This window comes from Vanessa atalanta, chromosome 7, assembly GCF_905147765.1.
Source record: "Vanessa atalanta chromosome 7, ilVanAtal1.2, whole genome shotgun sequence".
Lineage (NCBI taxonomy): Eukaryota > Metazoa > Arthropoda > Insecta > Lepidoptera > Nymphalidae > Vanessa > Vanessa atalanta.
This window is the reverse complement of record NC_061877.1, coordinates 13,450,378-13,477,808: the sequence shown is the minus strand read 5'-3', so window position 1 is coordinate 13,477,808 and position 27,431 is coordinate 13,450,378. Positions and strand designations below refer to the sequence as shown.

Sequence of the window (27,431 nt, the reverse complement as noted above, 5' to 3'; positions counted from 1 at the left end):
AATAGTCAAGTAGGATCGATTTAGTAGTATCACAAAGTCGAATGAAATGAAAAATAACTGTATTCTTAAAAACAATTACTTAAACTAAAGAAAAACGTTAAAACTGAAATGATTTTTCGTGGCAAATAAATTCTCAGAATTGTTCGTTATTAAAATTTGCATGTCATTTAAAAGCAATTATTTTTTACCTGGCAAGAATGAATGAATGGACAATGAGTAGGCTTTTATTGGGACACACGCTACACGTACAAATTTAAAAATAAATAAACAAAAAATATCATCATAAAATAAAAATAAAAAACTTTTAAATAAGAGATGTACACAAAAAAAATAATTATTTTAAATATATTTTTCGAATAAAAATGACCGTTGCAGTAATCAAACTGAATTAACACTTTCGCATTGTTTTAGAAACCTTTTGAGAAAAGTGAAGTCGGTATCAAATTCAAAGAGTTACCCGGTCAGTAAAGTTTTATGACAGTTTTTATTTTTATAATATTATAGTTTTAGAATTTTTGTTATTCGACTAGTAAACCTTACAAAAAAATATATTTTGTGAAATAAAATAAAACATAACAATAGTACAGCATTAGGACTCAGCAGCGACCTCAAATAGTTTAGAAGAACTTTTAAAACCTCTTAATAAAATCCTAAGTGATTTTTCTTTACTATTATTATTTTTAAAGTATTTTTATATTTTTCGTAAAGTTTTATTTAAGATTTTCTTAACCATCAACTGGTAAATTATTTTACTATTACGACGGCGAAATTGAATCTTTATATAAGTTTTCTTACCATAATAAGGCCTTTATTATCTCCTCGCCTCAATCTATAAACTCCAATAAAGTCTTCCAAAGTGGATTTGAAAGCCAATGGGCGGCGATCGGGTCAGGGCGATGATTTTGTGCAAAATCAGTTATTAGAAAATACCCGACTCCATCATTCCCATTAACTTGAGTGCTTTTTAAGATATATATCAAATATTATATATTCATTTTGTGTCAATGTCAATTTTTTTTTTTCTTATCATTATTTGAATCTAATTGTATTAAATAATTTTATTAATATAATATATATGTTACCACTCCTGCTAAACGATTGAGCTGAAATTTCGTAAACAAGTTCGGTGCTGGTAATAACTTACATTGACATTTACATATCACATTGAATGTAAAAATATGACATATTTATAAATTGATTTTTGAATTTCAATTACTAATGCTATTAAAAACCAAATACTTCAACTAAATAAACATTGAAAAAAATAAAAATAATAATTAACTTAATGATGTTTATAAATTAGTTTGTATTAAGTTTTAACTTCTTGTGCTTGTTTGAGACGCTGAGTTTGAATGGATCATTCATCACGACACGACACTCCCATCGCAAACACAAGAAAGCCCTTGTATTATAATTAAGCGATGGTAGCTATAATTATATCACAATAGTAGGGATACATCCATCATTTTATTCTCTAAGTACCCGTCTCGACACCACACCGCTTAAATATAAAGTAAAAGTTAGTAAGTAAAACACGGCACATATAATAACACAACCGGTCCGTGGCGCTGTGATTTGTCAAAAAGCTTCCTGACTCCCTCAATGCCCTTGGTATTGGCTAGTTACTGGTATGAGTTCCGTTTTGCGTCAAAACTGAACAAGTATAAAAGCTGTCTGGAAGCTAGCAAAATCAATCAGTAGCTTTCGAGCAGTCTAACAGAAGTGCACGATGAGATTTCTGGTGGGTTCATACATTTCTTCTATTAAATGTTGCATGTGGCCCGTTTCGAAAACAATGCTGCCTAAAGAAACTTAATAATAAGTCCACGCTACAAGGAGGGCAAAGTAAAAAAAAAATCCTCTATTGCATGTACCAAAATCCATCAAAGTCGTATATCTGTGGATCAAGAGACTTTCGCTTTGTCGTTAAGACCAAATAACCTGTTTTGTTTTTTCCAAGCTTATTATATTTTCTTAGTAGATTCTAATTTGATAACATTTATTTTCAGATTGTTACCGTCGCCATCTTCGCTTGCGCCGCAGCTGCGCCATCTGGCGCTCTGCTGGCCACATCTTACTCCAGTGGTATCATCAACCAAGGAGCACCATGGGCCGTCGCTCGCGCTGCACCCTTGGCCATTGCTGCAGCCCCATTGGCGGTAGCTCACGCTGCCCCTGTAGCCGTACCTACCATCTCCTCTGGTGATATTCAGGCTGCTGCAATCGACGCTCACGTTGAAGCCGCCGACCACGCCCGCGCAGCTGTCGATACCGTACGCCAGATAAACGATCAAGCCGCTGAAATCCAAGGCAGAGCCATCAACGCCGCTGAGGACCACGCCTGGCAAGCGGTGAACGCTGCTCAGACCGCTGCTGCTCAAATTGACGGCGCCGCTGCGAACGCATCTCCCACCATCGCTCGCCAGATCGCTGGTCCGGTGGCTCCCGTCGTAGCCGCACCTGTCGCTGCGTACGCCGCTCCCATCTTCGCTGCACCAGCTTTCGCCGCTCGCACTATTGCTGCCCCTCTTGTGGGAGCGCACGGTGTCGCCCCCGTCTACGCTGGCAGCCAATCTGTATCCACTCAGTCCCTTTCCCAGACTCATCCAATCCCATTCGCCCATGCACCTGTCGCATACGCTGCCCACTCGTGGTAAACTGATCGTAGCCAAATTTTACATTAGATTATAGATTTATGAAAATTGTACAGACGAGACGAAGATGAGCGAATAAAAATATGAAGTTTATCAATTTATTTCTTTTTAAGATGTTTTTAAGTAAAAGTCCAATCTTCAACACGGCGTCAGATTAAAAGTAATCGCAATTGTAGTAGTTATTAACACCACGAGTTATTATTACTCTTAACAAATTTGATGTTAATTTATAGTCAGCATTGCACGGATTAAAAAAAATACTCTTACAATATAATATAAAATAGTCACAGTAAACTTTTCAAAAATGGCATATATTTTCTTGAACAACGCGGCATTCGCATCCCTTAATATTTTATATTTATTGTGGCACACGAATGATCCGAAAACCTTGCTTTTCTAGGTGGTAAACAAGAAAATATCACAAATGTAATTCCATCGGGAGTCGGTTAGAAGTTATGATGTGTTTGCGGTATGCGAGTAGTATTGGATACGCTCCGCGGCGGCAAATAAAAATTTTAAGTTTGTCAATTTATTTCTTTTTAACATTTTTTAAGTGAGTAGGTTTTTTTCAGATACGGCGCTAAAACTGAAAGTAGTTGCAATTATAATATTTTATAACAACACAAGTGCACTGGTTGAGCGTAAATAACCTTAGGCTAAATAATAAAAAAAAAAGATTGTAAAATTTAGTACACCAAATGTGCAATGAAGAATCGATGAATTTCTTGGAGTAGACTAAAAAATTAAAAAAATTGATTATATACCAATGTTGATTGTTGTTGATATTACAGTTACCTTTTTAGGAGCCAAAGAATCATTGTGGTATATATTTGAAGAAATCAAGATTTTATGTGTTGCTTCTCAATATATATTTTGTAATGTTAAGTGTGTAAGGAAAAGTATTAATGATTTTATGAGAAAATGTAATACTCGTAGTATTGGTACAAGGAACAAATAAAAACATGTTACTCCTGTTGCTCGACTGCATAGAATCAGTAGTTCTTTTGTGAGGCAAAGTATACGGTTCTACAACAGGATCCCAGAAAGCGTTCAAAATGCCTCTGTTGCCAAATAAAAAAAAGGTTAAAGAACGCTTGTTTACGAGAGGTTATAAATACAAGTAATTAGTTTATGGCCGATAGTACACATTGGAAATGAATCGATCGCGTTCTGGCTATTTCTTTTCAAATTGAATATTGGTTAATAATAAATTGACAAAAAAATTATAATTCTTTCGCCGGTTCTTCTCAGGTCAGGGTACTTTCTTTTCCGAAACGATGGTAGTGTTTAATTTGACAATCCATAAGTGAGTGTGATGCTTCTATATTGAATAAAGGACTTTGATTTAATTTGTTGTTACCCTTAACAATTTGGATATTCATTCTAGGTTAGTATTACATGGATTTAAATAAATTACTCTTACAATGTTATACAAAATAGCCAAAGCTTGGCAAGCAAGCCACTATCAACGAATCAGTCAAGTAATTTAATTTTGTTTTTCTATATTTTGCAAGGAAATATTACAAACGTTATTTCATCTGAAGTCTGTTAGAAGTTATGGTGTGTGTGCGGTGTGCGGTGTACGAATGTTATTAGGTTTTTCTGTCTGAAAATATCAGTTAGGAATTTGTAAATACTTCACCAAAAGTAAAAGCACCGATTGCCGTTAATCCAGATTGCTTAATACGTTTTTCATTATTTATTTTGTCGACGACTAAGTAATCATACCAAACACACTTTTATATAATAAAACTTGCTTCACATCGAGAATCGTTTTAAATAGAGATTGTTAATTTGCTTCCAGAGAGTACAATCTCACAATCGCAGATCTGTTTGAGCAGTTCCTCGCGGTCTCGGCCTCATCGCGGTGAAGGGTGATGCGGGCGCTGGCACTCTCACAAAGCTCGTTATCATGCCCATTTTTTCTTGTCACTGTCAGGCGGCCGTTGGAACGTAGCTATTTTATGAAACAATGGCCTGTTCTCATTGCGTTTTAATGAAAATTCGTGTGAAATGTTTCACAAAAGTAGATGATTAAAGAAATACCACAAGGCCGCTAGCTTGTTATATCATTTCGTATTTGGATATTGTATTGTGAACAAATGCTACTTATTTGTTGTATCTTTTTAAATAATATCTTACAACTCTAGTGGTCTCTCCACGGAAGTAATAAGTTCTCTTACTTAATTAAAGTTTACAAATTCACTGGCGAGTCAGAAGTTATATTGCCACTAGTTTTCAAGCATATCGAGCATTAAACCAAACCAAACAAAACGACGAAAACAAATTTAAAACTAGGTGCACACATCTCATATATTTAAAAAAAACCAGTCAGTAAATGATTATAACCTTACGTATCAAATGATACTAATATTATAAACGGACACGATTGTTAGTTTACATCGCATTTACGCAAAACTATTAATCTCATTTCCATACAGTCCCAAACAAGTTTCATATTAATTTAGATTATAGTTTCGAACGGTCATAGGCTAGCATGCTTATGTGGCGTATACGATTCGTCACACCAACAATAAGATCTTACTTGAATATGATTATAATACTTTATGTGATTCGCAGGACAAAGTAGCAACTTGATACTCAGAACTCCTTATTCGCCGTGACAGCCTTTGTAACAAATTACCGTCCATAAGGATAGTTTCACGTGACGCCTTTATACAACAAGATAAGAAATTATTTATATTATTATTAGTTTTAGTTTATCATGTGAAGGACACCTTACCAACGAGGCAGTGCGGATATTTTTAATTCTATAAATAAGTAATTAAATAAATAAACCTTTATGGGTAAAATAACATCGAAAGTGCAATTAAAAAATAAAACATAAGACCGTTCTAAACAACATAACATTCGTTATAATTCATCTTCGTAAAAATCGAATGTTGAAAACATTACATAGAAGTTGAAGCACTCGTTTCAATTTGAGGTAAAAGTATTCAATTACAAACTTTACTTAGACACGGGAGGTGAAAGGAAAGTTTAATGCGAAATAAAGAACTCGTTCATTGCTTTCGAGAGGTCGAGTTCGTAAAGAACAAAACCTGTTAGCTCCGCGGACAATTAACTCTATTCTGTAAATTCACATATTTCTACAAAACCAGACAAACTACCTTAATTAAAGGAATAAATCAAATACGACCTTTATTACTCAACTCATATCAAGTCTGGTAAACATTTATCGTGGAGGGTGACGCTTACGAAATTAATGTCGCGGTAAACGTCACTTGACGTGACGCGTGTAATAAGCGTGCATCAGCTGAAGACGAGATCACTCATACACGCCGCCGCCGCGAAGCGAATCCAATATTACTCGCATACCGCAAACACATCATAACTTCTAACCGACTCCCGATGGAATTACATTTGTGATATTTTCTTGTTTACCACCTAGAAAAGCAAGGTTTTCGGATCAATCGTGTGAAAAAAAATATATGACTATATATGCCATTTTTGAACAGTTTACTGTGACTGTTTTGTATTATAATGTAAGAGTATTTATTTTTAAATCCGTGCAATGCTGAGTATAAATTAACATCAAATTTGTTAAGAGTAATAACAACTCGTGGTGTTAATAACTACTACAATTGCGATTACTTTTAATCTGACGCCGTGTTGAAGATTGGACTTTTACTTAAAAACATCTTAAAAAGAAATAAATTGATAAACATCATATTTTTATTCGCTCTTCTTCGTCTCGTCTGTACAATTTTCATAAATCTATAATCTAATGTAAAATTTGGCTACGATCAGTTTACCACGCGTGGGCTGCGTATGCGACAGGTGCATGGGCGAATGGGATTGGATGAGTCTGGGAAAGGGACTGAGTGGACACTGATTGGCTGCCAGCGTAGACGGGGGCGACACCGTGCGCTGCCACAAGAGGGGCAGCAATAGCGCGAGCGGCGAAAGCTGGTGCAGCGAAGATGGGAGCGGCGTACGCAGCGACAGGTGCGGCTACGATGGGAGCCACCGGACCAGCGATCTGGCGAGCGATGGTGGGAGATGCGTTCGCAGCGGCGCCGTTAATTTGAGCAGCAGCGGTCTGAGCAGCGTTCACCGCTTGCCAGGCGTGGTCCTCAGCGGCGTTGATGGCTCTGCCTTGGATTTCAGCGGCTTGATCGTTTATCTGGCGTACGGTATCGACAGCTGCGCGGGCGTGGTCGGCGGCTTCAACGTGAGCGTCGATTGCAGCAGCCTGAATATCACCAGAGGAGATGGTAGGTACGGCTACAGGGGCAGCGTGAGCTACAGCCAATGGGGCTGCAGCAATGGCCAAGGGTGCAGCGCGAGCGACGGCCCATGGTGCTCCTTGGTTGATGATACCACTGGAGTAAGATGTGGAGAGCAGAGCGCCAGATGGCGCAGCTGCGGCGCAAGCGAAGATGGCGACGGTAACAATCTGAAAATAATTGTTATCAAATTAGAATCTTCTAAGAAAATATGATAAGTTTGGAAAAAACAAAACAGGTTATTTGGTCTTAACGACAAAGCGAAAGTCTCTTGATCCACAGATATACGACTTTGATGGATTTTGGTACATGCAATAGAGGATTTTTTTTTTACTTTGCCCTCCTTGTAGCGTGGACTTATTATTAAGTTTCTTTAGGCGGCATTGTTTTCGAAACGGGCCACATGCAACATTTAATAGAAGAAATGTATGAACCCACCAGAAATCTCATCGTGCACTTCTGTTAGACTGCTCGAAAGCTACTGATTGATTTTGCTAGCTTCCAGACAGCTTTTATACTTGCTCAGTTTTGACGCAAAACGGAACTCATACCAGTAACTAGCCAATACCAAGGGCATTGAGGGAGTCAGGAAGCTATTTGACAAATCACAGCGCCGCGGACCGGTTGTGTTCAATAAGAATGCGGCCAATGTCAGTTACTTTTTCATTTCTGATATTTTCGGACTGGACGATGAAGTATTAACTTTCTTATCACTTAATAAATTAATTTTAGATTGTTGTTAGCATTGATTAAATATATATTTTATTAAAAATAATTAGATTTGCGACAAACCATAATAGTTGCCCATAGAACTGGCAAAATAGACTAGAACTAGAAAAACTCAGTTTCCACTGCTTAGCATTAAAATAATTATAAATACAAATTAAACTCAATGATTCCTCGAATTCAAATTTGTGCCCTTAGGAGTCTAGTAGAGTGTAAATGTAATGTTCTTTATGCATATAAATGTACATATATATGATTATATATATATTTAAATATATAATATGATCAAAGGCCTGCCCTGTTAATCGTTTAATATTGCTACTTATTTTCGAATTCTAATAACCTTCCCTAATAACACTTAATATTAATAGTAGTCATTTAATTATCGGGGTAATAACACGGGACATACAATTATAACATAATCCACACTGTGATCCGGCAGTTCGCGTAATTAGCGATAATACACAGATAATTGCTGTAATTGAAACACGACAGAGAAGGCACGATCATGCCTTCTCTTTCAAACATAAATGTAAATCAAATCTACTACTTACATCATTTATTTTGAAAAAAAGCTTATTCATGCAAGAGACCTATTTAAATGTACAAGGTGCCTTGTATGCGGAAGTGACATACTCGTTTTAATATCAGCATATCATAATAGTATGACATATTAATAATAACCATTTGTGTTTCTTTCCGGATTCATGCTAAATGACAGCAAAATCAGGTTGACGTGTGACTTCCGGATTATGGGCGTTTATGGTCTAAACTATGCACACATATAATATTCGGATGAGACGGCAAACTACACAAGAGAGAAATAGATCTGGCGTACGACCAACAGTTTTATAAAGTGCGTCTAAGTACCGAGTAAGGTATTGTAAACAACGCCAACTTATACAACCCGAGGAGATGGTGAGTTTTTTTCGAAAAAAAAATCTTTACATTTTAATTGGCATTAACTAATAAACCAATATGTACCGAGATATCAGCAATGGATATCATAATATCTATCTTTTAATAATAAGTGACGTTTTCACTTTTTCTTTTTAAAACTTTAAACTTAACTTTGGCCGGTGGTATTCCGAAGAGCGCATTCGTATGTTACGCATATAATGCTGAAACCCGAGTAACGGTGGTATGTTATCTTGACATATCCTTTAAATGTTATTATTAATGGTGAGATTACGGCAATAGAGAACCAACATCATACAGTAAATGAGGCACAGGGACTCGTTTATAAGACGGTAATTCTCATAAAATGTATGTTTAAAAAACTACCCGTGCAGTTGCATCGATGACGAATAGAAACAGAAACGGCGACTACCAAAGAGATTCTGGGCTATAACCTTACCTTGGCAAACCATAATCGAAATAACCCCTTTACGAACAGGTTGGTCGACATCACTATTTGACTAGGAATCCAAAATTCCTCTAAGATCAACTAACAACAACCCAAAAATAAAAAAATACCTAAACAAGAATAAGACAAACTGAAAGTTCGACTGCAAAAAAATAGATTTTGTGGCTGTCCCAAATAAAAATATGCCGGCACGTTACACTATCAAACTCCATTCTCCGTTCCAACCAATGGGAAGATAAACCAAAAACATGGACAATGCGTCAGAAGAGATTATAAGACGAAATAAAAATAAATATGTTTATTGTTTACGATCGTAGTCTCAGCCGTCGGTGAGTTTAAGTTTGTTCTTTTTCTAAGAACTAGTGCCACTTGTAAGTAGTATTCTTTTAATATTTTAATTTTGTGAGAAGTTTATATTATCAAAGTGTTTTTTGATTAGTTCATACAAAAACACTACGGTATGTTACGATATATGACGCAAATACTCTTGATAAGATCAACCTATAAATTTGAATATTAAAATTAAATTATATGAAATATTTGAATGAATCGCATACATTTAGGAAACAGAAGTTTTTCTGGTGCAAGGTAATATATAAGTCTTAAAACGAAACTATTTTTGTAATTATAAATCAATTTTGTCTTTATTTGAAATCCAAAACCAAATAAGACAAACACATTCACGAGCTCCAGCACTTACGCCACCCATTGTTACCTTGGTTGTAATGGCTCACATTTATTATTCACTAGAATCAGGAAAGTTCCATCATAATTGCTGGCAATTTGCTTTGCTTGTGTCGTCCCACATTACGCTGACAGAATACCTATTGTCATATTGTTTTATCAACAAAGACAAAAACATTCTATTATTCTAAAAATATTAATGTACTCTCTTGTGTGCTCACCAGTAGAAGGGAACTGCGCAAACTCGCCTGGATGGCTAGCACTCATCAATTATTCAATCGACAAATATCGTTATGTTGTTTCGATAATGTAAGCGAGTGGTAATAATCTATAAGTATTATATTTTAGAAATGGTAATTATTTTATACTTTTAAATTTTGAGCAAAGCATTTATTTGTTTTCAATGGAATGAAATGTTATTAAATGAGTTATGACCAAAAGTAGGATTTTTACCAGTGGAATATAGAATTTAAATCTTTGCGGGCTAGCGCACGGAGTGAAGCAACAAAAACGAATACAATATATGTTTCCAAAATATATACAACGAAAACAATTGTTCGCTGCGAAACGGGCGGCCATATAACTAGCTGTAACAATAAAAAAAAATATTGACATTAAGCATCATCCAAAGTTTTTATGTTATATTTGTCATTTATGACATATTTAAGTATATAAGTAAAAAAATAAATAAACGTTGTAAAGTACCTATCAAAAACGTTCTTGCTGAGCACACTTCTCGTTTTCTTGATTAATAATATGTTAAGAATAGAGGACATTCCCCGATATTTTCCATCGAAATATTTTCTGCTTTGATGTTTTTGATCAAACAGAGCCATTGGAAATATAATGAAGTTTTCCTTACAATGTTTTATTTTTGACTTAGAACTGAATTTATCCGTACGAAACGAAATAAGAGCAATATTGTTTCATACCCCCTCTTGTATCCTTTTAATTAGTGACATGGTATGGTGTATTACAGGCACAAGGTTAGTTGACATTACAATTTCAATGTAAGAAGCATAAGCCGGGACGATAAACAGCTATTGGGTTTTTCTGTCTTGGAAATCACTTCAGAAGTCATTGGTTCTGAGCCTGAACTTCTTTTGTTTGTGTCGGAATAGCTGTCCCATCGGATTATGAATGTGACTGAATAGAGAGTGCACCTGTGTTTACATATGAGTGAGTTTACGCATGAGTGCACATACTTGTGAACTATATTATGTCCTGCGTAGTTGGCTGGTCCTCTTTGAGATTGACCGCCATGACATTGGTCTACATCATTCACAACATTGCAGATTCTTAATCGCATAACTAATTTTCATAGAGTAACGAGCACTCCTTAGCATAAGGTGTTGGCTGAATTCAATTTATTGAAGACCTTCAGTATTTTTAATATTTATTTAGATTTAGTTTCTTAACGGAAAATAATCTTTGGTAAGATTTTAAATTTATTTTCCTCTTCCTGAACATGAAGTCTGAAGTCATGCAAATACGACTGGAAAAGTTTAAAGGAATTCTTAACAACTGAAATGATTCTAAGAGAATTTGTGAGCTTGTAAGCCGCCTGATTGCCTTATTGAGTTTGAAAGACGTTTCATGATTAGAATCTCTAAATGCTATCAGAAACTGTTTTTTCTTTAATGTTTTTAATTATAAAGTTTTTGAATCAGTTTATCTGAGACCGCGTAATGAATAAACATGATATCGCTTCAGTAATCTTGGGAATTAGCGATCATAATTGAAATCGAAAATGTACTTGTTGTTAGGGTTTGATCGAACCCGTTTGGGTCGCGCCGACTCATCGGTCGCTCATCAAGTATTCTACCGACATACAGCTATACTTAATATTGCTCTACTCCGGTTTGAAGGGCGAGCCAGTGTAACTACAGGGCTAAAGGTTCCCATGGCAGCGCATTGGCGATGTAACGAACAATTAATATTTCTCACAGTGTCACTATCTATGGGATATTTTTAACTTTGCCGATTCATAAATTGAAATCACATGAAAACAAACATTAATAAAAAAAGCATATTATTCAATACATAATTATATAAATGATAAAAAGCTAAGTTTCTTGCCGGTTCTTTTCAGTAGAATCTACATTCCGAACCGGTGGTAGCTTTACTGAATATAGTTTGTAAAATAGCAATTCAAAAGTGCTTGTAATAAAATAGCCTACTTAAGTAAAAATTGTAATTTTTGATTTTGGCGGTGGTGACCACTTACTATCAGGAGGCCCATTTGCCAATTGTTAGGTTACATGTTTGGGTAAAAACTTTTTTCATCCGTTAAAAATGAAAAGAAAGCAACTGCTAAATGGTCAATGGGTCACCTGATGATTTGTAGTTATTGTACCATTCCTTATGCTACTATGAGCACATAAATAACCTTCCACACTTACAATTCGCCTACTAACTACGCCAACCATGACATATTAGACATCCTGTCTCGCTGCCTGTGATTGTAATAATACTTACATTGGCTCGCTCAACTTTCAAACAGCAACGATACAAGTTTTGGAAGCAGTTTTGCAAATAACTGATGTGATACTTACTCGACTTTACGACGGTCCGTCGATGTAACCGCCATCCAATTAGGTTATACATATATAACAGTGACGATAACTCACGAGTTGGTTTGACAATCAGAAAGAGGGAGATAAACGATCGATGCCGTCTAGTAATTTTATCTTAAATGCAAGGAATGCGAAACAAAAGCTAAAATCCCGAAATCGTTGGCAAAGCGGCAGCCATTTTATATTTACTGGATGAAAATTGGCGTATTTATTTTCGCCAACGTCGGGATTTACGTTCGGAACATAGCGCACAAGATATAAAGTGAGACAGGCCAATATGAGATCCTGTATTATTTGAAACTAATGTTGTTCAAATAAAATAATACCGCTACTATTGTAAGATTATTGGAAGATATTTAATCGACCCGACAACAGAATAAAACAAATTATATGAGTTTACAGTAGATACGGGTAAGTAGTTAGTGGTTACATCGTGCAAAATAAAAATACAATGGCTATATCACTGTAATTAACTTAATATTAAAGTTAAAAATAACATGAAAATTATATAATGAATATACCTTAAATAAAATTGTCCAAAAAGTAATTAAAGTAAAATAAACAATAACGACTCCACTCTTATTCTCTTCACAATATAATCCTCAAAAATAATCACTGTTCCACTACTATATTATGCGTGTTTTTACATATAAACCTTTCTCTTGACTAATTCTATCTATTAAAAAAAAACGCATCTCAATCCATTGCTTAGTTTTAAAGATCTAAACATACATAGGTACAGACAGACAGCTGATAGCCACTTTGTTTTATACTATGTAGAATTATCTATTTAAGCGATTTGCGAGTATGATTTTACTTTCTTTATACATAGCTAAGGTATTAGGTAAATTCTTATGTCCCAGTTTAAGCGACATAAAGGCTCTTTACAATACGCACCGAGTCGCAATCAAGGATAGCGACCGCGATGTCTAATTACTGAATTTCCCACCGGCCCTATCTGTCACTTTCTCACTATGATGACTTTGCTTTCCCCTGTGCCGACAGTTTAAGACAACATTTCAACGCAACCCGCAAAACAAAGTTGACCTATTTTTGTATTTAATTAACAGTATAATGCAATAGAATTTTGAAGGTTTTTAATGCAAATAATTTCGGAACACTAACCTCCACATCCGCTATAGGCAGGTTGTTTTGCATATTCGATTTGGATTGTTAATGTCTAATATATTTATCACTCCTACAGCTAAAGAGTCCGCGGCTGTGGGCTTAAATCCAACGTCTGATCAACACAAAGAATGAGTTGGTTTTTTCCAAACTCACAGTAGCAGCCCGGAGATAGGCATTTTGAAGTGTTACTATCGCGTACATCGGAACGCACGTTAAGCTGTACTTGTGCCAGATCTACCTCGGCCATCTGATCCCATCAGATGGTGAGAGTGCGAGGATTACGTAGAGAATGCACTTGCGTTGATGTACACACATACACACACACATATCTCGTACGTGCTTGGTTAGTCTTTGAGATCAACTACCGTAGCAACGCACGTATTAGCCAAATATTTACATAAAATATACAGCTTATGACGCACATTTAAATTATAAACTTATGTTAGTAAATTTATGAAGCGTAATTTATGAATTTGATAATACACATGTCGCACCCGTGCTCAAACTCGATGGTGACGGGTAAATAAATACGTTTTATTGCTCTTCGAGCAGGCCGATCGCGTAATTACTATTCCGGGGAGACAACCCTCCCCAAAACCCGAGCGGGAGGGTTTAGGAGATTGATATCGATAAAGATAAGTACATTTTTGAAGTCCAGTTAAATTTATTACTTTGCAAAAATATTTTGATTCAGTGTTTTAGTTAGTATTATATCTATAAATGTAATATTTGCCACAGCGGTACTTTGACAATTTAATTGTTTTTATGTAAACCGTATACGAATATGTAAAATACTATTGCAAGTACGTTTTAAAACATACGTCATGTATTTTTTATTGTCTACTTAATATGAATTATAGTTTATTAGTTATTATGAATAGTTTACTGAGTCATATTTTAGCACTGTATTTATTAAGTTTTAATTTTGAAAAAACGCAAAATCAATTGACATTATACTGATTTCTTGTGTTTAATTTAGGTGTTTCAGCAATATGCTCGCGTGGTACAAGAACGACCTTCACACAATACTGAACGTGTGTGATTTGGCATCCCGCCCGTGACCCACTTAGAGAGTCGTGCAAAACGAATACTTGCAGCATGTCTCCAAAAACACAGCCTCAATGCAGCCTTTTCACCCAACCTCTTCAAATGTGCGACCATTAATTTACACAGTTAATTGGAAAGTAACGAAAGATTTTTTTCTTTTCTCCCTTGATTCGTATACCGCCAAACGTTGGTTGATTGATATAGCGGGACTTTGGTCTATGAAGAAGTGACGAAGCTGTTTTATTTATTTTAGTTGTGTTTACAAGCTGCCGTACCGTCCCGGCCTCGACCCCACGTCTGTATAAGTATTCCTCATGGCTTCTATCTCGGACTCTTAATCACGGAGCAAACTCACCTAAACTAGAATAGGAACTTTCGTTACTTACCTTAAATGTGTTAGCGAATGTTCGGTTACATAGAATCTTTTTATACATTTCGAGATATATCCGTTTATTATAGTTACATTTATTTAACACTTGGAAATTATGTTACTGGTGCATTAGTTTTCCGTAACCATTAGGTTTAAGGCACTTACGTGTTTGATAATTGATAGATACGCTTAACAATAATTGCCTTAGTCGGCTTTTATAGATGGGTTGCAATGGGGTGGCTTTGGAGGCGGAATAGTCAACACGGCTGAAACGCAACCCATCGACAGTTAAATATTTGTTAAATATTATTCTTAGCATTATTCTTGCTTATAGATTGTCAAAAAAATCTACCAGTGGTTAAGAAAATAAAACATGAGAAATATAAACAAACTTCGTTGGCCATCTGTGGTCTTTGTCATCGCTTCTATTATGTCTTTAATTTTTATCAATTTTAACTTTTTTTTTTTTTTTAAATCTTTCTACTAATGTTGCTATAATTATGTGTTAATGTATTTTTAAAACAAATATTTTAATTGTTGTGGCTACTTTAAAAAGCTTCACATGTTAACTATTTTCATTTAATTGTGTTACATTTGTCATTAAAACATGTAGTAGCTACTAGTGGTCCTTAAAATAAATAAAAAATAAAATCGGTTCTTAATTCCAATTATACTGAACGCAATGCAATGCAAATGGTTTAATCACTGAATAAATTGTTAGTAAAAATACCAAAAACATTATATGTATGCCCATCATATTTGGGTTTTCTGTATTTTTCAATAATCCCATTATCAGGACTGGCTTTAAATTATAATAAATTCATCTGGAAGTACATACATATATATATCTTTAAAAATAAAAAAAAGTTTCAAATATTGGTTTTATAAATAAAGGAATTCTGAGGTAATAAGCATAAATTCAATCGAATGAGTTGATCCCCCCGTTTTTGAGACAACAAAACCACAGCGGGATTTCACTATTTTTCAACAATTGTTATTTATCTTACAATAATTTATATTTATTAATTTAAGTGTCCATGTTTTAGTTTGACAGATGTTTAGGTAACTACTATTAACGTAGAAATTGTTGACGTCTTATCAAATCAAGTTCTCACCTTTGTATGTTTATAACTTTTCTGATATTTCGCGCACCGACCGTGAATCCTCGCGCGAAAACAAAAACAACATTAAATCAATACGAGGAACTTATTTTTATCGAGAATATATCTATTATGGTGCTAGTCTATCGTCTTTGCAACTTTAGTACTATAATGTTATATTATATAAATACTATATACCCAAGGAAATCATAGTTTCATATTTCCTCTAATTAACGAGATTTTAACTCGCTAATAGTCTTATCATATTTTGACGATTTGTGTTGATCTATTAGAGCGCGCTTAAGTGAGTCACGGTAGAAAGAACAAAATACTACTACGTTGCTTAAAAATAAAAAAATACAAGAAACTGTTTATCTTTTAAAAATGACAAATGTCCGACGCAAAACGTTTCAACACAGAAGTTACGACTTTGTGGGCGATGTTTGTGGATTATACGTCGTAACTATAACTAACGATTATAATATGTGTCGGTTCATATTAAAGTAAAGACCTTGTGACAACAAGAATAAAGTCGTAAGTTTTAATTTTTACCCATTTTTACTAAAATATGATTTTGTATTCTATGAAAAAGCCTTATTATACTCTCAAACCTACAATCAGTGCTGTGTTCCTAAATGAATCACAAACTGTATTTGGTGACTGAGCAGTGCAAAGATGAAAGTTAAAAATCTCTCTCCTGAAAATCACTATTTTTTTAATACGTTTTAATGCATGGGAGATTGCGATATTTTAACAAATTACGAGTCAGCCTCAGTCAGTCAAATAGGCTTCGGGATCTCATATTAAATCTAACGTCGTGTCTACGACTTGCAGCTCTGAGCACGACAACAAAATAACGACAAATGTTATAAATTTGGTGTAGCTATATACCAAAAATATATTATTTGTTATATGTAATAAGATATCATTATTTTAGTAGCAGAATTTTAGTTTTTTAATCTTGTTCAATAGCATTTAAAGCGCAATATATTTAACAAGCTAACGTCCGCTTCGCGGGTCGTAAATTAAATAATGTTGATGAACATTAAACCGCCAAATACACTCACAAACACAAATTATACATGAATCACATGATTAATCTATTTCTATTGGTAGAAATAAATTATATACCTAATATAAAACCTAAAATTAGTATATACAAATGAATTTTTGGTTGGTTTATCTCGTTAGAATCTGCATTTCTAACACGTTGTGGACACGTTGTAAATACCCTACACACAATTTAATCTTATAAAAGATTCAAAACAGCTTGTAATTACATACTTAAAAATATTATCTCCAATGCGGGTTGGTGGAATACGCATGTGGCAGAATTTCGTTGAAATTGGACACATGCAGGTTTCACCAGGATGTTTTCCTTCACCGCTGTGCACTAGATGAATTATAAACATAAATTAAACATATGAAATTCAGTCATACTTGCCTGGGCTTGAACCCGAAATCATCGGTTGAGGTATGACCACTGAGCCATCTCGACTCAAAGTGTGTGGAGTGACAATAATATTATTTAAAACAACACCGCCTTTCCCATTCGCGACATTACTTTGTCAAATAAGTTTACATTTAGTGAAAACCGTAACACCTAAAGTTACTTCGTGATTACAGAGTTACTATCAAATCTCTCTACTGTGGGATAACTTTTTCTGCCAGTAACAATTACTCGTAACTTTGGCAACACGTACTGTTTTCAAGACTAAGTTAGTTTCGAGAGCGAAGTGGTCTGGAATAGAAGGATTTAATTAAGGAGCTCTTAGATGCTATCGATAGATATAAGGGTTTTTATGGCGACCGTTGGTAACTTTTGGAAGGTCGAATAACGGGGAGAGAATTAAATATTCAAGACTACATTAAAACAATTCATATTAAGATCAAGTTTTTTAATCAATAATAAAATTTAAAATCATAATAGAAATATTCTATTCAAGCTAACGTTTTACAAAGTACTTCTGAGGCGAATTACGCCCCGTAGACAATTACCATCCGTAAGAAAATCTAATCGTTACTTGAATATAAGAATGGACATTAGACAACGCTAACATTACATAAATCATTGCCTTGTTCGATGTTAATAAATTACACTCGTCATCTAATGATGTAGTATAAAACAAAGTCGCTCACCGCTCTCTATCCCTGTGTGTGCTTTGATCATTAAAATTACTAACTTACTATTTACTAGACAGATTGATTCAAGAGGAAGGTTTATATGTATAATACATGCACAATATAGTAGAGAAACACTGATAATTTTAGAGTTTCCTGAAGTGATATCGTAAATAAACACATTACATTGCGAACGCTGGATGAACCCTACGAGATAGATCAAAATAATGTACCACAGTATTGTGCACCTCAAAATTTCACCAAAAAATCCGCAATGGTATATGTCTATCTCTTAGGGATAGCCCACATTAACCATTTTTTATCATTAATCCTTATTTAATTATATGGCCCTTTACAGCATGTTATTTAAATTAATAATTGCGAAGATATTACAGATTTAAAAAGCAGGGACATAGCGATTTATATTGTTTAATGGCCGAAGAACTGTGAAAGACATTCTGTAGTATATTTAGTAACAGCATTGCATCCGTGCGAAGCCGGGGCGGGTCGCTAGTTATTATATAAATTAGAACATACTTATCTCGTTCGCCGGGAACTTGATACACGTTATTAATGTTTTAAAACGATGTAAAAATATAATTGTGACATTTTACAAAGAATTAATTGGAGTAGCTAATTGGATGAATAAAGTACACGTCACTCTCTGACGTATGAGTATTGGGAGTGTTACCGTCTTATTTACAATTCACTAAAGCCCTTATTCATATTTTAATAAAGCTCACTTTGGTATAAAATTGATGATGAATTGGAATCCTTCATCCGGTGTATTGGAATTTATGTCTAAACGATTAACGCGCAAGGTTTATATTGCTTTAAATATATTTGGGCGTGGTTTATCTTTGGGGCAAGCTCATCAATCGTTCTCGCTAATAAACTTCTCATAAGAGCAATTAGTATTGGAAATTTAATATTTTATAAGAGTAAATGATAAATTGCACTCGGTCGTACCAAATTCCACTGCGATCAACAAAATTGTGTAGTGTATTGGAATGTTCATTATACTGAATACATGGTTTAAATAAAAATAGATCTGGCCGCCGTTATTCCATGAAATTATTAACATTTCAAGTATATAATAGTATTATTTTAATGTCTCCCTAACCAAATTCATCAACGGCGATTGTCAAGACAGGAACTTTGAAACTCAGGGCCGCTACCGTGAATTACTTAACAGAGAGTCTTAATAACGTTTTATTGGCTTGACTGGAGATTTGAATCCAAAAAATTATTATCACGGCTTTACAAGCTAACTACTAGACCAAACATAATAAAAAAAGTTAATTTATGACTTCGAAGTGTCTTTTGTTATTATTATAACAATTTAAAACAAGTATCCACTTTGTACGAGCCCGTCAGGGTACCATCCTATCAGCAAATATTCTACCGCCAAACAGCAATACTTAGTATTTTTGTGTTTCAGTTTGAAGAGTGAGTGAGCCAGTATAAATATAGGCACTAGGGACATTATTTTAGTTCCCACGGTTGGTAGATTATTGGTTATATGAGGAACTATTCATATCAAAGAACCAATGTATATGACATTAAAAAGTATATTGCATGTTACACGACTGACCAACATGTAAAGTAACCACCGGACAAATTTATATTCATCTATTTACTGTCAACATAATGTTCCTAAAACGAGGGATAGCGCACAAACATTAATATTTCTATTTCAGAATCACTATACATTTTCAATATTTTAAACAAATTTCAAACTTTGATTGCTAGTTGTCAGAAGTTCGACTATAAGTCAACCTACTATAATGCTATTCCACCCGACACATGCAGGTTTCCTCGCTCGCAGAGCGCGAGATGAATTATACACACAGATTAAACGCATTAAGACTCAGTTGTGCTTGTCTTGACAAAAGACCAACACAAGAGAAATATCTTTATTCTGAACTTTGTTATAGTATTCCAAAAAACCCGATGGCCCAGTGATTAGAATACATGCATCTTAAGCGACGATTACGTGTTCAAATTTGCGTTTTTTTCAAAATATACTTACACATAAACGTAGAAATGATTGTTACTCAAAATTAAAAAGCATAATGCTATAATGTTAGGGATACAATTAACAGAGTCTCGGTATTCGTTAAACGGTAAATAATATAAATACATTTGTCTTGACAGGGACGGATGTAATGAAAAAGCTATTTCCTCGTGAAAATTGGCAACGAAAGAAAAGGTAGGTAAAATAAACGAGTAAACAATCCAGTTTGTTGTCGGGTTATTTATTAACACAACAATTTTGCGCTCCGAGTAGCAGATGATAACGAAACGAAATGAGATCTTGGCAACGCGAGCGTGGACGGGCGAAAGTTGCGGCTACGAAACATTTATTAAATCAGAACTTAAAGAAATGCTCTTTTTTTTCATATCGGTCTGTACGAGTCGTCAGCTCATTGTTCTTTGTATGTTCGTTGATTGAAAATGTTATAGAATTTTATTTATTTAAGTGAAATTTCTTTGAACGCTACGAGTTTGTGGATGAATGTTTTTAAACGTAACGATTCCTATAGGAATACTGACATGCGATTTAATAAATGTGTATTGTTGCAATATTTTTTATTGATGTCGTAAATGTAAACTCGCATCGATTTCAACGCAGACGCTTTTCTGTGTGAATTCTTCGACATTCGATATTTGATTGTGAACCAATTTTATATTCGGATTTAAAATATATATTCGGTGGAACTTAGAATTAAAGAGTCACGTGTCAATTTAATCTGCTGATACTACTTTTTGAAAAAAAAGTAAAACCGATCACACAGTGCCAACAACTGTTGTTAAGTGGTACCACCATTTTTGTTTAATCAGTCGGGCAATACAGTTCTACCACCAGTAACATTATTTTTCAACTATATAACACCCGCTACTAGTACAACGCACTTAGCAGTTTTTTGATGCAAACACTCAACCAATTTTGGTTGATGAAAATACCCATCTCAGATCCAGTTATATGTAATAGTTAATGATTCCTCTCCGTCCCTTTACCGCGAAAAATACAAACCACGCTCATAAATCAATAATTGTTTCGAATTATTAAACGCACAGTTTGGAGTAACGTGTATAAAAAAAATACAGAATGGGAAATTTCCATTAATATGATCAAAGAAAAAATGGTTTTGTTACTTTAATGTGATATAAATAATATCAAAAAGAAAATATTTTCACCATATTCTCGCTAATAAACAAAGTTCTCTGTTGATTTATTAATATTAATCAGGCGGACGCAGATCAAACGTATTCTCGCAAACCCGGTCCGCGCTCAACAAATCGAATCAGACTATATCTTTGTTTACTCGTTTACGACAACTTGAGAAAAATAATGTATACGTTCGTTTACATAGCATTCTGTCACAATGAGATACCCAAACGCTTCTATTTATTATTTAAAGGGCTTCTCACTAAATTGGTAGCGATACTGGTTTCTTTGATTATAAATTTAACTTTAATGTATACGCAGCGTTAGTTAACTAAAATAATCTGGAGTACTTGAGGAATTTAGAACTTAGTGTCATAATGAATGCAAGTGCTTAAGTTGGTCGACTCTTAGGATTAAAAGTGTCTCTATTCTGATCTGTAGAAACCAAGCGGTAGTTCTGCATTACGACTATTTACATGACACATAAATTATAATTACTTTACAACTTCATCATTATTGAATTACACAAATAATTAATTAACAAATCGAACCAACGAACCCGTACTATCGCGTCTGTAAAGCAACGGCAACACCTGCGGGACGACCGGGAAGTCTCTTTGTTATAGTTTTCTCGCTTGGTTGTACACGTGTTGTTGCTGTAGCTTTACAAATTATTTTGCATCGCGTCGCTATCACTCCATGTATAAAACCTTCTGGGTGTAAATTATTATTATTATCAATCCACGTCGCTTGGCAACCGTTCGAGAATCTCGCTATGAAACCTTGAATATTGGGGTTTAAATCTGCTAGAATTATACTATAATTTAGAATATATACCAAAAGCACATGAAAATTCAGTGTTTCTTGTCCGAGTTTAAACAACCCGCAATCTTGGGTGAGATTGTAATTTCAGTAAGATACTTTGTCATGTTATGGTTCGTTACACAAAGGAAAATGAAAATCTGTTTGACTGTTTTGCTTATTTTTTCTGCAATTCGAAATAATCGTAATTGTTAGTAGTAAGTCTGTACCGGCAATGCCTGTTTTATCCAGATCTCATTTTTACTTCTTCTTCTTCCTGACATTTATTAATCCCAACTATTGCCAGGGAATGCTGTGTAAGTCCATTGACTCTCATGTCCTGCTTCACGATATCCACCCATCGCTTCCTACTTCCAGGTACAAACATATCAAGGCACTCTCTCCCAACATAGTCAAGTCGGCGCGCGAGATGGCTATACCACCACTTCAGACAACGCCCATGAAGCTTATCCGCTACGTAACAGACCCCAAAACTACCTCCGATAAACAAGTTGCCCTTGCGGCTATTCTATTATTTTTTTTTTTTTTATTATTCTTGTTCTATTACCATTCCAATTTTAAGGACTAAAATTTACTTCTTTCAGGTTTTGTTCTCTTCCCACCGTCAGTAACAAAAAAAAACAATATATCTACAAAAACTCTCAACATTAAATTTTCATATTACTTTAAAATGCCTTAAAGGCGGTGAAAAGGCTCTTCGAATATTCAAATTGAGTTTATCGAAATGTTCGACATCTTAAGAGGGTATACTAGGGTTTGAAATTGCGATATATATGCGAACAAAACTGCGTACAGAAGCTTGTATTCAATATTCTCACTGGAACATTTTGCTCGGTTGAATATTTGTAAAATATTCGAAGTGGTTTTTCTTATAAACAAAGGATATTTACAATGAAATTGCAAATATTCACGATTTACGTGGAAATTTTGTTTTTACTTTTCTGCAATTATATTCACTTCCTTTCATTCGTTATATCGAACACAACAAAAGCGCGTTTCAGGAATCTCTGTAACAACGACTCGCGTCTATAAATCTCACTTCCATCGAGACAATTATTTTACCACCGACAATGTTTCTAGAGTGGTTCCGTTCAGACCACGTGTTTTTTAGATTTCATTTGCGAATATCCAATTCTTTTAATAGTTTTGTTTTTCAGTAACAGATTTTTAATTTTACATTATTTTCAACGGCTTAGAACCTATTCGACCACGAGTTTAATTATAAACACAAATTAAGCACATGAAAACTCAGTAATTACCGTGTTTGAAGCTGCATTGTTTCCTTAAGATTCACATGTTCTGACCATTGGGTCTCATGGATTCTTAATTCCAATCACATCAGAGCAAATTAATTTTTCAATAATTATCACGATAACCCCGACACCGATCTGATTTCATGTTTCATGTATTCACGATATTAAATCATTCGTTTTATCGTCCAATAGACTCATCTTAAATCGTTTACGAGGCCTCTACTAAAATATTATTATTTATTATTCATGAGTATTCATCCCTTCCTCTGTCCGCAACCCGACACCCTACTCCGCGCTGTTTCTATCCGAGGGCTAATTTATTTTCATCGGCCTATCGGATATTTTGTATAATTTAAAATTTCATAAATTAAACCATTCTTTATACTTCGAAAATATATTATATACAAAGACTAACGATATAATAAATTGCATATGATTTACATAAGAATTATTAACAATGAAGTCCTTAAATATATACAAATATGAATTCAAAATAGTTACTGTATAAATCTTGACCGCGTGGATTAGTGGCAAAAATGCTGCATTTCCCCGTTGAAGCGCAATTCCGATCCTCTGGGCAAAGAACAAACCAGCCCTGCCGTCACCAGCGGAGGCAATAAGGCGAGGTGTTATACTTTTAATTAAGCCTTTTGCACGACTACTCCTAGGGAAACTAAACTAAACTCCTAAGTACATTATATACTACAAAAATAATTAGCAAAGCGGAATATTAAGAGACATCGGACAACTATATTTTAATTACACCGTGACTTGTAGTTGTAATTTCTTGGCAACAACATCCAAGTACACTCACAATCTAAATATCGTTTGATTAAATAGGCTCTTGTAAATCATCATTTTATATTATTATTCCATTAAATGTAAAACCACCAACGATACGAAGAAGAAGAATGAAGAAGAATATACCGAGAAAAACTGGCAATAAACTCAGGAGTTAATAATTCAATTCAATAAAAATATTTTATTTATATTTTACTTTTTGAATTGTATTAAAATAAAACCGCAGCTCCAACATTTTAACTAAAGAGAAACATTTAGTGCAATAAGTTTATAGTATAAAACAAAGTCGCTTACCGCTGTCTGGCCCTATGTATGTTTAGATCTTTAAAATTACAGAACGGATTTTGGTGAGATTTTTTTAATAGATAGATTCAAGAATTAGATTTATATGTATAATACATGCATAATATAGTCGAGAAACACTGATAATTTTAGAGGTTTTTAAGTGATGTCGAAAATAAACACATTTTTTGCGTCTTTTAAAAGGGTCTTCAAAAAAATCCGCAGTGGTATATGTCTATTTCTTATGGATAGCCACAACAATAATTTTTGGTCCTTTACTTTTTACGAGAAATAATGGCTTAATTTCGAAGCGATTTTAATCAATACAGCATTATTCTTTATCCAATTAAGTACCTTAAATACATTGTGCATTTAATATAGATCAATATGGGCCTTTACAGCATGTAATTTAAATGAATATTTTCGAAGACAGATTTAAAACCAAGGGACATAGCGTTTAATAAAATTAACCTATGATTCGATTCTTCTTTTTATAACGATGATTGTGCTTAACTTTTTATGTATAACACATAACAAATGTGTAGGTATTTGTGTGTGCTAGTATGTATATGTAAAGGTTTATATCGTTTCACGAATGATTATATTTTACTGTTACTGTGACTTCTTCCTCGTCTTATTCGGCTTGTCGCAAATATCCATTACATTCGTACAATATTTACGTTCAGGCCATTTTATAATAATTATCCATATATTTAAAGTATACATAAAAATATATAAATTAGTAGGAAGCACATACATAAAAACACATAGCACATACATACATAAAAATATATAATTTACTTGCTGGTAGGGCTTTGTGCAAGCCCGTCTGGGTAGGTACCACCCACTCATCAGATATTCTACCGCCAAATAACAGTACACTGTATTGTTGTGTTCCGGTTAGAAGGGTGAGTGAGCCAGTGTAATCACAGGCACAAGGGACATAACATCTTAGTTCCCAAGGTTGGTGGCGCATAGGAATGGTTAATATTTCTTACAGCACCTTTGTCTACGGGCGGTGGTGACCACTTACCATCATGTGGCCCATATGCTCGTCCGCCAACCAATGCTATAAAAAAAAAGCAATGTGAGTCTGTGCAGAGTCTGAGCAGTGGCTACTGTTGGACTACAACACAAAAAAATGCTCTTATATTATTTATTATAATTGTAGAACATTTAAAATAATAATTATTAAAATATTTATCTTTAAAAACAGAGGAAACCTCATAGTATCTAAAATCCGTCCTCATATAAATCAATTTAGGATGACATTAAGAGTTGACAAAACGTTCAAATCATTTTATAATGTTTAATAAATTAATTTACACATTACTGTTTAACAATTAGATTAGTTCGTTTATTCAGAGTCCACGTCCCTCCATCCGGACCATGTTTAAAATAAAACTCTGCAATTACTGCTTCTTGTTTGTATTAAGAAACCTAAATATTAGTTTTTTATAAATGTGTCACAGTGTATTTTTATTTCTTATAAGAGAATTTTGAAACATTCAGTAGCCCACGTACCCGCTTGTACACTATTATTTTTAAAACAGAAAACTTGTACACAACTCTTCATCCCCAAATTTAACACCTAGAAGGGTGAATTAAAAAAATTATGCCTATGTCAGTCCTTAGAAAAAGAAATAAAACTTGAAACACTAATCTAATTTTTCTTAAAACTATTGTTGTTATGGCTGTAAATATCAATGTCATAAGAAGCGATATCCTTGTAACTACTCACATATAGGGTCATACATATCATATACATATAGGATACATTTGTACGAAATCTAGAAATAGCGAAGATATTTTGAATTGGTTGACGCGGAATCGTTAATAATCATTTAGATTAGTTACTTTCATTGAAGACATGTTATTTCTGACAGAACTATAGTATAGAACTACAAAAGCTTGATAAAGTGATTTATTTACAGCTTCTCAATAACATGTAAGGTGGAAACCAATCTACTAACAAAACCATTCCCGAGGAGCGTGTGTTTTTAACCGTAAAAAGTCTGCCGAAGTCCTTTTATTTAAAGTATTAAATATATAATGCACTGTGTTGACTACGAACAAATGTAGAAAATAATAACGCATAATTATATTATGAGAAAACATTAAGCAGATAATGTGAACGGAATAAATTATAACCAAGGACTCGTCTCTTTAATTTAACGAAAATAAAATATATTTTACAAAGATAAAAAAGATGTCTTGTACATCAGTCAGTACATACGTTTTTGTATCGTTATGATCACTTACGTCTTGGGCGAAACTACCAAAAATATCATTGGTTTCTTTATATAAACTTTTAATTTTCTATCCATTGAAACTGTTATTTTTGTTTTTTATGAATATGCACCTGGTAAGTGGTCACTGTAAGGAATATTAACCATTCCTTATATTGGTAACGCGTCATTTACCTTGGAAACTAAGATGTTACATCTATTGTACCTGTAAATACACTGGTACACCTAACCCTTAAACGGGGCCGCTACAATCCTACGAGTAAATATTATAAACATTGCTGTTTTGCGGTAGACTATGTGACGAGTGAGTTTAAAAGCTGTAAAATCACCTCTGTTCTTAAGACAAGCTTTAAGATAAAACTGCTAGAGAAAACCTTCAAGCATAAAGTCCGACTTTTGTACCAATTGCAATGATTTTGTTCGATAAAGTTTTTCGATAAATCAACTGTCTTTTCGGTGATATCAGATCAGGGAAATTTCTAAGAGCAATATTTGTACACCTGTAGCAGTACAAATATTCGGTAAGGGCTTTCAAAAGTCGAATGCTCTTGTCAATATTAGACTTCACGCATGCGCTCTCGGTAACTTATTATTATAATATTCTATGAAAGTTACAAAGACTAGTGAGTCGTACGCGAAACTTCTCGCTTATTCAATAGATTTTTACAAATTTCGAAACCTATGACACGTTTTTTTTATTTAATTTCATTGTAAAGTAACGACGTCTGTTCGAACGATTTACATGTATATATATATATGTAGCCTTCGTACCATAGTCACTGGGAAAAAATCGGCTTACGCTATTAATATATAAAATATCTTAGTAAGTT

The 27,431-nt window shown here is 34.2% G+C and overlaps 2 protein-coding genes across 3 annotated transcripts; one reads left to right on the top strand and one right to left on the bottom strand.

Moving 5' to 3' along the window:
* Positions 1 to 1,692: 1,692 nt before the first annotated feature.
* Positions 1,693 to 26,350, top strand: LOC125065215 (larval/pupal cuticle protein H1C-like). 2 transcript variants are annotated; one of them, XM_047672719.1, is made up of 5 exons: positions 1,693 to 1,741; positions 2,010 to 2,664; positions 13,461 to 13,467; positions 16,434 to 16,439; positions 26,341 to 26,350. In XM_047672719.1, the coding sequence occupies exons 1-2, from the start codon at positions 1,730 to 1,732 to the stop codon at positions 2,655 to 2,657; spliced, it is 660 nt and encodes a 219-aa protein (XP_047528675.1). In that variant the 5' UTR covers positions 1,693 to 1,729; the 3' UTR covers positions 2,658 to 2,664; positions 13,461 to 13,467; positions 16,434 to 16,439; positions 26,341 to 26,350. The 2 variants fall into 2 exon arrangements, with proteins under 2 accessions (XP_047528675.1, XP_047528674.1); XM_047672718.1 differs by lacking the exons at positions 13,461 to 13,467; positions 16,434 to 16,439; positions 26,341 to 26,350 and having other exon boundaries at positions 2,010 to 2,747.
* Positions 6,337 to 7,356, bottom strand: LOC125065216 (larval/pupal cuticle protein H1C-like). The gene is made up of 2 exons (XM_047672720.1): positions 7,343 to 7,356; positions 6,337 to 7,074 (listed from the first exon to the last, which is right to left on the bottom strand). Exons 1-2 carry the CDS (start codon positions 7,352 to 7,354, stop codon positions 6,427 to 6,429), a joined length of 660 nt encoding a protein of 219 aa, XP_047528676.1. The 5' UTR covers positions 7,355 to 7,356; the 3' UTR covers positions 6,337 to 6,426.
* Positions 26,351 to 27,431: the final 1,081 nt, after the last annotated feature.